This window comes from Anguilla anguilla, chromosome 9 (assembly GCF_013347855.1).
Source record: "Anguilla anguilla isolate fAngAng1 chromosome 9, fAngAng1.pri, whole genome shotgun sequence".
NCBI lineage: Eukaryota > Metazoa > Chordata > Actinopteri > Anguilliformes > Anguillidae > Anguilla > Anguilla anguilla.
In genome coordinates this window covers 52886021-52901161 of record NC_049209.1, presented here as the reverse complement: position 1 = coordinate 52901161, position 15141 = coordinate 52886021, and the positions used below count along the sequence as shown (strand labels likewise).

At 51.2% G+C, this 15141-nt stretch overlaps 2 protein-coding genes and 1 pseudogene across 2 annotated transcripts in view; 2 read left to right on the top strand and 1 right to left on the bottom strand.

Annotated features, from left to right (window-relative positions):
* LOC118236596 overlaps nt 1–5186 on the top strand; it is a 5413-nt pseudogene extending 227 nt beyond the window's left edge.
* LOC118236188 (solute carrier family 13 member 2-like) overlaps nt 1–9812 on the bottom strand; it is a 36923-nt gene extending 27111 nt beyond the window's left edge. Inside the window, exon 1 of the mRNA XM_035434333.1 lies at nt 9763–9812. The gene's annotated coding sequence lies outside the window, so the exon portion shown is untranslated. The remainder of the gene's footprint in view (nt 1–9762) is intronic.
* Nucleotides 6599–14478, top strand: LOC118236595 (proton-coupled folate transporter-like). The gene is given in 10 exon segments (XM_035435089.1): nt 6599–6608; nt 6823–7038; nt 7041–7087; nt 7622–7871; nt 7874–8012; nt 8354–8517; nt 8520–8813; nt 11717–11800; nt 13974–14130; nt 14396–14478. Coding segments are annotated over 10 exon segments (1410 nt in total). The 3' UTR covers nt 14445–14478.
* The last annotated feature ends 663 nt before the right edge of the window (nt 14479–15141 follow it).

The following is a 15141-nucleotide window of genomic DNA, read 5'->3' as shown; positions in this document are numbered from 1 at the left end:
GAGAGCTGGAAGGTGCAGTGGAAATTTTTCATATTTTTTTCCGCCTCTGCCCAGCACGAGCCGCGCTCACACTCCTCCCCTGACAAGTTATCTAAATTTGACGACTCGCGGTTTAGTGCGGGTGGCAGCTTTTACAGCGCGTGCTCCCTGTTTAGAATAAGGTCTTGTTACCCGAAGAGGAGCAACTCGATTACGCCATGGCCTAAGTTCTCCGGGAACGCAAAAAAAAAACAGTGCCAAATAAAGATCATTATACATTTGCCATGGCGCTTTTTTCAAAACCACACATAATTATTATCCTGTTTATAAAGTTGGTTACAATAATGTACTTCATCTCATAATCACCCTTTTCAAATAGGCTACAAGAAACAAGTCATTGCACAGGGTCTTTAAACTCTCGCCTTTAAACAGTCCAGATTTCTTTCAGGAATCTACTGAAATTCTGGACTATAATGCGTTTAAAACAGGGGCATTTTAATTCATTTTTAAATATTTGGCACACGATCTGAATGTCAATATGTATTGTTTTTGATTCTCCCTCATGGTGGTTTATTGTGCACTATAAAATTACATTTATTACATAATGAGCTCTGTGAGATACTATTGCTGCACAGTAACCGCGGAGAGGTTATTGGCCTGAGTCTTTGATGTTTGGTGCCAGACACCTCTGCTGATCATCAGTTGTGTTTTGGGGGTAACTTCACTTCACAGCGGTGAGCGCACGTTCTCCCTGCCCCCCACCCCACACCTCGTGCTACTGACGTGACTCAAACATGACGCAGCACCTTCCCCTTTTCAACAGCTGACCTATAATTAAACCAGATCTTGCTCATTACAATCCAGTGGTTGTGATTGTGGTCGGTTTGAGAACCAACATACACTGACGTCCCCAGGACTGTATTTACAACCTACTTGGTGCAGAGCCGTGGTCTTCAGTTCTGTCCGAAGGACAAACACTTAAAAGTGAGCGACACGATAAACCCCGCAAAAAATTCCTCACATGACAGGAAAGCATGTGTCAGCAGAACTGGTGGTAGGAGAGAGAGAGATAGGGAAAATTGCAGAACTAGAAGTTTTGATTCCCCCTTCAGACCATTAAAAAAAAAAAAAAACGTTGGCTGTAGCTAATACGAAGATGTTGTGCTATGATATGGGAGGTTCAGTCTTGGGTGGCTAGGTCTCGAGCCAAATCTACTCCCGACACTGTGATACCACCTCTATCTACAGATACCCTCTCTGCTTTCCCCAGTCCAAATAAAACATATGTAGTCCACTTTCCGTTAACAGAAGAGCAGACTGAAATATCTGTCCTGATTTTTTAATCCAAGCTAAATTTGATTTTGCCGTCAAAAGTTGCCTAATTCATCAGTGGTGTCAATGGAGGGAAAGTTATACTGGGTCCAACCACTAGGGCCGCTAAAGAGCAGAAATCCTTCCAATTGTTTGCGCACGCATGCGCATTGGTAGACATTGGACTGGTGATCAGACGAATCTGAAACGGAGTGGAGTGAACTCTGGAGTAATAAACACAGGACTGTAGCAGCACGTAGCACCACGCACCGTGTGGTAACTGTTTTTAACACTAACCAGTAATGAATCGAGCGGTAAAAGAAGTGCTTATGGTTATAGGTACGTCGGGTGTGGGTTTTCGTGACATTCGTGCAGGCAGTGGTATGGGGTCTGTGTATATACGCGTGTAGCTAACTTATTAAACGTTCACGTGGACCTCGGCTCGCGACTTTCGCCCCGCGGGAGAGCGCACCTCGGACGCAAACAGGTCATGGACGACTCGGACTCTAGCGCGATTCTCCCCAGGAGTTCATTCCGCCCGCCGGGGATGAGATCCCGGATTCGGACGCCCTCCCCCCCGATTTCAGCGGTCGTAGACAAGCCGCCCTGTTCCCCTCTGCGCAGCGGGCGCCCGCCCTTCCCCTGTCCGCTGCCGATCTCGGTGGAACCGGTGCTTTTTCTTTCCATGTTCTCGCTGGCTCTCCAGATGCCGTTGACCACGCAGTACCTCTGGGACCGCATCAGTGAAGATGTCGGCTACAACGGAACGAAATCAGGGGGTGTCGAAATACCTCCGGCCCGCCCGATCCGCTGGAGAAGGTACCAATTTCAGCCGACTTGCTTAATAACAAAAAGTTACCTGTCAAAGAAGCACGTTTCACCTGAATCGGGTTGGGTGTGCGCGTGTCCTGTCACTGTTGCCGAAGGGTTATAAATAGCCGCTGGAACTTCACCCGCATACGATTAAGTTTCATTTCAACTTTTTTTTTTTGGGGGAGGGGGGGGCGGGGGGGGGGGGACGCACTGCTGGACCGCCTAGTCTCGCGCAATCAAACACGCTGATGTTGTATTGGAGATTGGGCAGGTTTGGTCGAATGGACAGTGACCTGATGGTTTCTGTTTTTGTTTTCACAATAACACATATAATGATAAAATAATAACAAGACCAAGTCAAAACCTAGTTTACACATACACGCCCCCCCCCCCCCCTTACGACACCACTGCTCCCACCTCTCCCTGTGTCTCCTGATAAGGTGTGGAGACAATATCAGAATGATAATATTATAATAGTAATATAATATAATAATAATAATAATAATAATAATGAGATCGATCCCCCCCCCCCCCCCCGGCAGGAGGTGGAGACTCTGACGGCGCACTGGAGCCTGTACATTAACCTGGGCGGTTTCGCGGGGGGCTGTTCGTGGTGACGCTGCTGGGCCCGTGGAGCGACCGGGCAGGCCGGCGGGCGCTGCTGACGGTGCCCAGCCTGGGCCTGGCGCTGCAGGCGGGCACCTACCTGGCCGTGCTGTACCTGCGGCTGCCCGTGCCCTGGCTGCTGGCGGGCCGCCTGCTCAGCGGGCTGTCGGGCGACTTCAACGCCGTCCTGGCCGGCTGCTTCGCCCACGTGGGCGACACCAGCGCCCGCCGCCACCGCACCTTCCGCGTGGCCGTGCTGGAGGCCTGCCTGGGCGTGGCCGGGATGCTCGCCAGCGTCATCGGCGGGAAGTGGCGCCGGGCGCAGGGGTAAGGCTGCCGCCGTCACCCGCCGTGCTCACCCCCCCTCCCCCGCCCCCTCCCTACCCGCCGTGCTCACCCCCCCCCACCAACGCCCCAACCCTCCCCAACTAACGGACCATCATGCCACTCAGTCAGGAAAATAAATGTTTGTCTACTTAAAACAACAAATGTCTGGACAGAAAACTAACCGCCCTCTCTCTTCTTTCTCTCTCTCTCTCTCTCTCTCTCTCTCTCTCTCTCTCCCTTCCCTTCCCTCTATTTCTCTCTTGCTGCCTCTGCCCCGTTCCCTCTCTTTCTCCTCTCCCTCCCTCTTCCCCCCTCCCCTCTGTCTCTCCCCCCCCCCCCCCCCCCAGGTACATTAACCCTTTCTGGCTGGCCCTGGCGTGTAACCTGGCGGCGGCGCTGTACGCCTGGCTCTTCGTGGCGGACACGGTGACCCCTGACCCCGGGGCGCGCCTCTTTTCGGGGGCGCACCAGCGGGCGGTGCTGCGGCTGTACGGGCGGCGCTCGGGCGGCGGGCGGGGCCCCCTGCTCTGGCTCTACGCGCTCTGCTTCCTGCTGGTGGTGACGGTGCATTTCGGGAGCCGCGACCTGTACGTGCTGTACGAGCTGAGCGCCCCGCTCTGCTGGGGACCCGAGCTGGTGGGGTACGGCTCCGCCGCCCTGCACCTGGCCTACCTGAGCAGCCTGCTGGGCCTGCGCGTCCTGCAGCTCTGCCTGGACGAGTCCTGGGTCGCCCTGCTGGGCCTGGCCTCCAACGGCGCCGCCCTGCTGGTCATCTCCACCGCCAGCAGCACCGCGCTCATGTTCACGGTAAACCGCACGCACGCACACACATACACACACACACACAACTGACACGCACACACACACACACACACACACGCGCGCGCAGCATGCGTACGGTACACACACACACACACACGCGCAAGCATGCGTACGGTACACACACACACACGCGCAAGCATGCGTATGGTACACACACGCTCACACAAACACACACACACACAGACACACATGCACACACCTGACACACACACACACTTACGCACACAAACACACACACACATACACACACATACATGCGCACTACAACAACACGTACACACGCACACACACACACACACAAGGGTACATACACATGGCAACACATTATCGCACGCATGCACATGTACATACCTATAGCTGCACGCACATATATTCTATGCTTAGAACAGTCCAGTGAACTTCCAGAGTGTAAGGAAGTGGTTTTCCCCACGACCTGAGACTTTGTTCTGTTTGTATGTAACAAATTTACTTTATAGTCGGCAATGATTTAGACTCCTAAACTAGCATTAACTGCCATTGACAATCATTGCCCAGGCTTCCAAAGCTTTAGTTTTATTTCTACTGTTTGGGAGCATCTGATTAAAAATGGCTACAGGGGGAATTTTAAAAGGCCATTTCAGCCATTTTGAAAATTAAAATAATTTCAAGCGGGGCTTGCTTAATCCTTTGAAGAGCAGGTTATGCAATAATAGAGGACATCGGGAAGGGGGCAAATACTTATTCAGGGCGCTGTCTGCTATCTGCATTATACATCTGGGGAAAATGCGTCTGTTTTACACGGAATGGATTCCAGCTCATTCGCAGCGGTCTTAAAAACAGGGCAGACGACAAGGGGCTCGAACTGAAAACGCAGCGAAGGGTACCACGTGAACTGGGCATAACAACGAGCCCACACGCGGGTGTTACTGCAAAACGGCCTGAAGACCCCACCTTTGCTAAGTATACGACCCGGTTAATTACTTTGGACCACTTTGAACCCGAGCCAACGTCACCAACGTGTCGGCGCAATCGTGTGATCGCTCAGTGAGACTAAAGGCTAAAGTGCAAACCGCAGCGATGCGTGAAGGAATATTCCTTTTCACCAGTTTATGAATTCTGCGTTTCGCTGATAAGGTTACGAGTAGAGCTGAAGGTGCAGTGGAAATTTTTCATATATTTTTTTCCGCCTCTGCCCAGCACGAGCCGCGCTCACACTCCTCCCCTGACAAGTTATCTAAATTTGACGACTCGCGGTTTAGTGCGGGTGGCAGCTTTTACAGCGCGTGCTCCCTGTTTAGAATAAGGTCTTGTTACCCGAAGAGGAGCAACTCGATTACGCCATGGCCTAAGTTCTCCGGGAAGCGAAAAAAAAAACAGTGCCAAATAAAGATCATTATACATTTGCCATGGCGCTTTTTTCAAAACCACACATAATTATTATCCTGTTTATAAAGTTGGTTACAATAATGTACTTCATCTCATAATCACCCTTTTCAAATAGGCTACAAGAAACAAGTCATTGCACAGGGTCTTTAAACTCTCGCCTTTAAACAGTCCAGATTTCTTTCAGGAATCTACTGAAATTCTGGACTATAATGCGTTTAAAACAGGGGCATTTTAATTCATTTTTAAATATTTGGCACACGATCTGAATGTCAATATGTATTGTTTTTGATTCTCCCCTCATGGTGGTTTATTGTGCACTATAAAATTACATTTATTACATAATGAGCTCTGTGAGATTACTATTGCTGCACAGTAACCGCGGAGAGGTTATTGGCCTGAGTCTTGATGTTTGGTGCCAGACACCTCTGCTGATCATCAGTTGTGTTTTGGGGGTAACTTCACTTCACAGCGGTGAGCGCACGTTCTCCCTGCCCCCCACCCCACACCTCGTGCTACTGACGTGACTCAAACATGACGCAGCACCTTCCCCTTTTCAACAGCTGACCTATAATTAAACCAGATCTTGCTCATTACAATCCAGTGGTTGTGATGTGGTCGGTTTGAGAACCAACATACACTGACGTCCCCAGGACTGTATTTACAACCTACTTGGTGCAGAGCCGTGGTCTTCAGTTCTGTCCGAAGGACAAACACTTAAAAGTGACGACACGATAAACCCCGCAAAAAATTCCTCACATGACAGGAAAGCATGTGTCAGCAGAACTGGTGGTAGGAGAGAGAGAGATAGGGAAAATTGCAGAACTAGAAGTTTTGATTCCCCTTCAGACCATTAAAAAAAAAAAAAAAAACGTTGGCTGTAGCTAATACGAAGATGTTGTGCTATGATATGGAGGTTCAGTCTTGGGTGGCTAGGTCTCGAGCCAAATCTACTCCCGACACTGTGATACCACCTCTATCTACAGATACCCTCTCTGCTTTCCCCAGTCCAAATAAAAATATGTAGTCCACTTTCCGTTAACAGAAGAGCAGACTGAAATATCTGTCCTGATTTTTTAATCCAAGCTAAATTTGATTTTGCCGTCAAAATTGCCTAATTCATCAGTGGTGTCAATGGAGGGAAAGTTATACTGGGTCCAACCACTAGGGCCGCTAAAGAGCAGAAATCCTTCCAATTGTTTGCGCACGCATGCGCATTGGTAGACATTGGACTGGTGATCAGACGAATCTGAAACGGAGTGGAGTGAACTCTGGAGTAATAAACACAGGACTGTAGCAGCACGTAGCACCACGCACCGTGGTAAACTGTTTTTAACACTATTAACCAGTAATGAATCGAGCGGTAAAAGAAGTGCTTATGGTTATAGGTACGTCGGGTGTGGGTTTTCGTGACATTCGTGCAGGCAGTGGTATGGGGTCTGTGTATATACGCGTGTAGCTAACTTATTAAACGTTCACGTGGACCTCGGCTCGCGACTTTCGCCCCGCGGGAGAGCGCACCTCGGACGCAAACAGGTCATGGACGACTCGGACTCTAGCGCGATTCTCCCCCAGGAGTTCATTCCGCCCGCCGGGGATGAGATCCCGGATTCGGACGCCCCCCCCCCGATTCAGCGGTCGTAGACAAGCCGCCCTGTTCCCCTCTGCGCAGCGGGCGCCCGCCCTTCCCCTGTCCGCTGCCGATCTCGGTGGAACCGGTGCTTTTTCTTTCCATGTTCTCGCTGGCTCTCCAGATGCCGTTGACCACGCAGTACCTCTGGGACCGCATCAGTGAAGATGTCGGCTACAACGGAACGAAATCAGGGGGTGTCGAAATACCTCCGGCCCGCCCGATCCGCTGGAGAAGGTACCAATTTCAGCCGACTTGCTTAATAACAAAAAGTTACCTGTCAAAGAAGCACGTTTCACCTGAATCGGGTTGGGTGTGCGCGTGTCCTGTCACTGTTGCCGAAGGGTTATAAATAGCCGCTGGAACTTCACCCGCATACGATTAAGTTTCATTTCAACTTTTTTTTTTTGGGGGGGGGGGGGGGGGGGGGGGGGGACGCACTGCTGGACCGCCTAGTCTCGCGCAATCAAACACGCTGATGTTGTATTGGAGATTGGGCAGGTTTGGTCGAATGGACAGTGACCTGATGGTTTCTGTTTTTGTTTTCACAATAACACATATAATGATAAAATAATAACAAGACCAAGTCAAAACCTAGTTTACACATACACGCCCCCCCCCCCCCCTTACGACACCACTGCTCCCACCTCTCCCTGTGTCTCCTGATAAGGTGTGGAGACAATATCAGAATGATAATATTATAATAGTAATATAATATAATAATAATAATAATAATAATAATGAGATCGACCCCCCCCCCCCCCCCGGCAGGAGGTGGAGACTCTGACGGCGCACTGGAGCCTGTACATTAACCTGGGCGGTTTCGCGGTGGGGCTGTTCGTGGTGACGCTGCTGGGCCCGTGGAGCGACCGGGCAGGCCGGCGGGCGCTGCTGACGGTGCCCAGCCTGGGCCTGGCGCTGCAGGCGGGCACCTACCTGGCCGTGCTGTACCTGCGGCTGCCCGTGCCCTGGCTGCTGGCGGGCCGCCTGCTCAGCGGGCTGTCGGGCGACTTCAACGCCGTCCTGCCGGCTGCTTCGCCCACGTGGGCGACACCAGCGCCCGCCGCCACCGCACCTTCCGCGTGGCCGTGCTGGAGGCCTGCCTGGGCGTGGCCGGGATGCTCGCCAGCGTCATCGGCGGGAAGTGGCGCCGGGCGCAGGGGTAAGGCTGCCGCCGTCACCCGCCGTGCTCACCCCCCCTCCCCCGCCCCCTCCCTACCCGCCGTGCTCACCCCCCCCCCACCAACGCCCCCAACCCTCCCCAACTAACGGACCATCATGCCACTCAGTCAGGAAAATAAATGTTTGTCTACTTAAAACAACAAATGTCTGGACAGAAAACTAACCGCCCTCTCTCTTCTTTCTCTCTCTCTCTCTCTCTCTCTCTCTCTCTCCCTTCCCTTCCCTCTATTTCTCTCTTGCTGCCTCTGCCCCGTTCCCTCTCTTTCTCCTCTCCCTCCCTCTTCCCCCTCCCCTCTGTCTCCCCCCCCCCGCCCCCCCCAGGTACATTAACCCTTTCTGGCTGGCCCTGGCGTGTAACCTGGCAGCGGCGCTGTACGCCTGGCTCTTCGTGGCGGACACGGTGACCCCTGACCCCGGGGCGCGCCTCTTTTCGGGGGCGCACCAGCGGGCGGTGCTGCGGCTGTACGGGCGGCGCTCGGGCGGCGGGCGGGCCCCCTGCTCTGGCTCTACGCGCTCTGCTTCCTGCTGGTGGTGACGGTGCATTTCGGGAGCCGCGACCTGTACGTGCTGTACGAGCTGAGCGCCCCGCTCTGCTGGGGACCCGAGCTGGTGGGGTACGGCTCCGCCGCCCTGCACCTGGCCTACCTGAGCAGCCTGCTGGGCCTGCGCGTCCTGCAGCTCTGCCTGGACGAGTCCTGGGTCGCCCTGCTGGGCCTGGCCTCCAACGGCGCCGCCCTGCTGGTCATCTCCACCGCCAGCAGCACCGCGCTCATGTTCACCGGTAAACCGCACGCACGCACACACATACACACACACACACACTGACACGCACACACACACACACACACACACACACGCGCGCGCAAGCAAGCGTACGGTACACACACACACACACACACGCGCAAGCATGCGTACGGTACACACACACACACACGCGCAAGCATGCGTATGGTACACACACGCTCACACAAACACACACACACAGACACACATGCACACACCCTGACACACACACACACTTACGCACCACACAAACACACACAACATACACACACATACATGTGCACACACACACACACACACACACACAGCTCATGCACACACACACACACACACACACATACATGTGCACACACACACACACACACGCAAGCTCACGCACACGTACGTACACACAAGTTTACATACAGTACTAGCTCAAATTACGGAATCACTGTATTAGTTACATGATTATACATTGGCGATTGGATTAACATAATTAGTTAATCCGTTATAGATATGTTAACTTTTTTATTCCAATATGAATTGGCATTAACTAATGTAGCTGTTAACATGAATTAATGATGTACAAATGCATTATCAATGCTGTACAGATTAACTTTTCAGTTGTTAGTAGTTAACAACAACATTAGTTAATGCCAATACACGTGACTTTACTGTGTTACTGGAATGTGTAATGATTATTACTTGTTTGACACAAATGCACATTATTTCTTTATTTTTGTTTTATGTTGATATGTAATACATATTACATTATGCCAAAAACAGATATTGTTGGAAAATATAGCATTAATAATCAAAATATGTTACATGAATGCAGTTGTTTCCATAAATTGTGCCAATACTCTACATACATGCGCACTACAACACACACGTACACACGCACACACACACACACAAGGGTACATACACATGGCAACACATTATCGCACGCATGCACATGTACATACCTATAGCTGCACGCACACATATATTCTATGCTTAGAACAGTCCAGTGAACTTCCAGAGTGTAAGGAAGTGGTTTTCCCCACGACCTGAGACTTTGTTCTGTTTGTATGTAACAAATTTACTTTATAGTCGGCAATGATTTAGACTCCTAAACTAGCATTAACTGCCATTGACAATCATTGCCCAGGCTTCCAAAGCTTTAGTTTTTATTTCTACTGTTTGGGAGCATCTGATTAAAAATGGCTACAGGTGGGGGAATTTTAAAAGGCCATTTCAGCCATTTTGAAAATTAAAATAATTTCAAGCGGGGCTTGCTTAATCCTTTGAAGAGCAGGTTATTTTTGGAATTCTTTGTCATATTTCAGAATCTTTTCAAAAAATTCAGTGTTCTAGAACTCTGTTGCTTTCAGTTACCAGTAGTGATTGTGACATCAGCATTAGAATGATCAGTTGAGAACATTCTAATCACACATTTGTGATGTCACAGCTTGAAGGGTTGTAGTGTGGTAGGAAGAGCATCTTTTTGTCCGGAGGTCAATGGTTTTAGTGCCACGATTACATGAGGTGCTTGACCCGAATTTCTTCAGTAAACGCAAGCTGCCACGTGATTGGCCGCTGTGTCTTAATTCTGATGTAATGTGCGCTTGCTGGCCTCAAACCTATGACACTGTACACCTGGAAAATTCCACAGGTGTGGCGAATTGAAATCATCTTTGGCCTAAACAGGGAAGGTAAGATCAGGGCAAAGTTATTCAGGTTTATGATTATCAAAACAAAAAAATCAAATAACCTTTGTGTGTCGTTAAATGGTTAGGAAACTGAATTACAACTCGGAGGTTGCAGGTTCAAATCCCGGCTGTGACACTGCAGAGCTGTTAAACATGAACCATTTCGGGAAGGAAACTACTGGCATTGAGCTGGCACCCTTATCCAGAGCAACTTATAATGCAAACACAAGGCAATAATAATGGATCAAAGTGCAATAATTCCCTAGAGAGGGAACGATGTAATCCCGTGTGTAAGCTGGATCAGAACCTCAGAAATTCTGAAAAGTCAACGTATTAATCAGGACTTCAAAGAACATCTTTGGCTTTTTTTCTGTCAGGACTTGAGGGATATACTTTGTAAAATGAAGTAAAATCATAGTTAAAAGTAACATCTGCTGTAAGCATAGTACCATTGTGTGCAAAATGGCATGTCTTGATCAATAGCGTGTGAAAAGTGCCTATACTGTGTATAATATCAAAAAGAGGACAAGCTGTTCTGATAAGAAGGAACACCTACCCCTGCTGCAAAGCACCAGTGAACTAGGCGTTTGGTCAGGGTTTCTGAGGGAAGCAACAATGTTTCTCAGAAAAACATAAATGTTTGTGGGCGGGGCGACTGTCATACAAGGCCTGTCTTAGGGCCGTTTGGGAGAGATATAAAGGAGAGAGCTGTAAACAGAAGGTTCAGTCTCTCCTCTCGAGCTCTGTGATGAGTGCTTGAACGGTTTCCCCTATTTGAGATTCTCTCCAGGACTGGAGTTAAAACTGCAGACACAGCCCCCTTCAGGACTGGAGTTAAACCTGCAGACACTGCGGCCCCTCTTGGACTGGAGTTAAAACTGCAGTCACAGCCCCCTTCAGGACTGGAGTTAAACCTGCAGACACTGTGGCCCCTCTAGGACTGGAGTTAAAACTGCAGACACAGCGCCCCCTTCAGGACTGGAGTCAAACCTGCAGACACTGCGGCCCTCCAGGCCTGGAGTTAAACCTGCAGACGCTGCGGCCCTCCAGGACAGGAGTTAAAACTGCAGACAGGTTTAACACCAGGTTATCTCTAGTTGAAGATGTAGTTTTGGCTAATTTTCATGTACAGTCCCAGGAGAAGTCCCAGTCAACATTTGTGTCAGCCACAGAAGTGACAGAGAAATAAAAGATCATAAAATGTAAAGAGATGTGCTTACTTCCTCAGGGTATGGGCTGAACTTCCTGTCCATGGCTTCTACTCCGGTTCTCCGCTCAAAACTCTCCAAACTGGTGGACTCGTCCCAACAAGGTGAGCAGAACACCCAGAGGATGGGGGCCTTGTGTGGTCTGGCTGATGGTTCCCACCCTCCCCCCCCCCCCCCCCCCCCCCCCCCCCCAACCAACCCCCTGCCCCCACAACCTAACACCCTCATGGGCTATCACCTAGCAACACCCTACCCTTCTAAATACACCCAGGACTACGGTCCTTTTCTCTTGGGGTGGGGGGGCAAGGTTGTCATGTGACAGTGGAATCGTACCAGGCTGTATGAGTGATTGGGGGTAGGGGGTCACTTCCTGGTTTCCCCCCCCCTCCCCACCACTACCCCACCCGGGTCTGAACTTCAAGGTCATCATGCACACCTGCCATGAACTCCCTTCCCGTGAACTCCACGGGTTTAATCATTACCTGTGCAGTGCCCGTAGAACGCCAGAGCCAGGACATTCCAGTAACACCACTGACTGCTGTGCTTTAAGACCAGCCCTAAACACAGCCTCAGCCACACAGACCACCAGCCCTAAACACAGCCTCAACCACACAGACCACCAGCCTAAACACAGCCTCAGCCACACAGACCACCAGCCCTAAACACAGCCTCAGCCACACAGACCACCAGCCCTAAACACAGCCAGAGCCACACAGACCACCAGCCCTAAACACAGCCTCAGCCACACAGACCACCAGCCCTAAACACAGCCTCAACCACACAGGACCACCAGCCCTAAACACAGCCTCAAGCCACACAGACCACCAGCCCTAAACACAGCCTCAACCACACAGACCACCAGCCCCTAAACACAGCCTCAAGCCACACAGACCACCAGCCCTAAACACAGCCTCAGCCACACAGACCACCAGCCCTAAAACACAGCCATCAGCCACACAGACCACCAGCCCTAAACACAGCCAGAGCCACACAGACCACCAGCCCTAAACACAGCCTCAGCCACACAGACCCACCAGCCCTAAACACAGCCTCAACCACACAGACCACCAGCCCTAAACACAGCCTCAGCCACACAGACCACCAGCTCTAAACACAGCCTCAGCCACACAGACCACCAGCCCTAAACACAGCCTCAAGCCACACAGACCACCAGCCCTAAACACAGCCTCAACCACACAGACCATCCGCCCTAAACACAGCCTCAAGCCACACAGACCACCAGCCCTAAACACAGCCTCAAGCCACACAGACCACCAGCCCTAAACACAGCCTCAAGCCACACAGACCACCAGCCCTAAACACAGCCTCAACCACAACAGACCACCAGCCCTAAACACAGCCTCAACCACACAGGACCACCAGCCCTAAACACAGCCTCAGCCACACAAGACCACCAGCCCTAAAACACAGCCTCAACCACACAGACCACCAGCCCTAAACACAGCCTCAGCCACACAGACCACCAGCTCCTAAACACAGCCTCAGCCACACAGACCACCAGCCCTAACACAGCCTCAGCCACACAGACCACCAGCCCTAAACACAGCCTCAGACACACACAGACCACCAGCCCTAAACACAGCCTCAAGCCACACAGGACCACCAGCCCTAAACACAGCCTCAGCCACACAGACCACCAAGCCCTAACACACAGCCTCAGCCACACAGACCACCAGCCCTAAACACAGCCTCAGCCACACAGACCACCAGCCCTAAACACAGCCTCAACCACACAGACCACCAGCCCTAAACACAGCCTCAACCACACAGACCACCAGCCCAAACACAGCCTCAGCACACACAGACCACCAGCCCTAAACACGCCTCAGCCACACAGACCACCAGCTCTAAACACAGCCTCAACCACACAGACCACCAGCCCTAAACACAGCCTCAGCCACACAGACCACCAGCCCTAAACACAGCCAGAGCCACACAGACCACCAGCCCTAAACACAGCCTCAACCACACAGACCACCAGCCCTAAACACAGCCTCAGCCACACCGACCACCAGCTCTAAACACAGCCAGAGCCACACAGGCCGTTCTATCCCAGCTTCTGCCTGTGCACTGTGAACTGTGTGTTGGTGTGTGAGTATGTGTGTGTGTGTATGTGTTTACAGCATGTTACCGTGTTGTTGTGTGTGTTGTGTGTGTATGTTACAGCGTGTTACAGTGTGTTACAGTGTGTGCGTGTGCGTGTGGCGTGTGTGTGTTAGTGTGTTAGTGTGTTACAGTGTGTCCTCTCTCCTGTAGGAGCTCTGTTTGCGTCGGTGGCCTGTGTGGAGAGTCTGTGCTCTTTGCTGGCCACTGGAGTGTTCAACAGCCTGTACCCCGCAACCCTGCACATCTTTAAGGGGTTCCCCTTCCTCTTCGGTGCCATCCTCCTCCTCATCCCCGCCTGCATCATCGGGTAAGAGACCGGGTCCAACAGACCCCGGACCCCGCTGTCTCTGTGTGTCCCAGTGGGTCAGAACAATCTGACCAAGAGAAGGAGCGAGAGAGAGATTCTAGTGTTTACAGTGGTGGGGTGTATTTTACTGGTCTCTCTCTCTTCCACTCTTCCTCTCGCTCTCTCTCTTTCTCACCTTCTCTCTGTTACTTCCCCCCCTTCTCTCCCCCCCCTCTCTCTCTCCCTCCCTCCCTCTCTCTCTCTCTCTCTCTCCCTCTCTCTCCAGGACCATCAGATGTAGAGAAATGAGGACGGCTCACGACGGAACCTCCTGAGGTTCCTCCTGGCCCCGCCCCCCTGACCTTCACAGCACCAATCACCTAACAGAGCCGGGTCTCCCGCTTCTCACTGCCCCACCCACACACACTCTCCCAGATGGAGGGGTCTGGGGTGAAGTCCGGACTCGAACACCCCATCATCTCTGCGTTTGCTACATAACCCAGCAAGCTCCTTCCTGCTATCCCAGAATGCCCCTGCACAGGTGTACCCTGATGATGGATTCACACAGGTGTGAACAGGAGGGGAAGGACAGGTAGAGAGGTGGAGATGGGTAGGAACAGCCCCTACCCATCATGCACTCTCCTTCTGGTGTCACCTGGGTTGCCAGAGTGTAAAACTCCTCCTGTGGGATATTTCAGCAATACTTCTTTTGAATAGCTTTCTTTGAATGGCACTTTAAGACACTGCAGATTATGGATAATCTTAAAAGACACATCTGGATTTATCGATATTGGGAGAAAAAAGACTCATTTTTTAAATATGATTTCAATGTTTGCTTAATAATGTATTTTGTTGAAGTTTCTCAGGGATCTGAAGCTGTGTTTTCAGAGTTTATGTCCATTTAGTGTGAAAGAATGTTGAAGTCCTGAAACGTACAGTATGTGCACTGTAATCCAGAGACTAACACTGATATTCTCCACTAATATGAGACCCCCTTTTACACCATTAACAAGTGTTTTCCTTTGAAGCGTA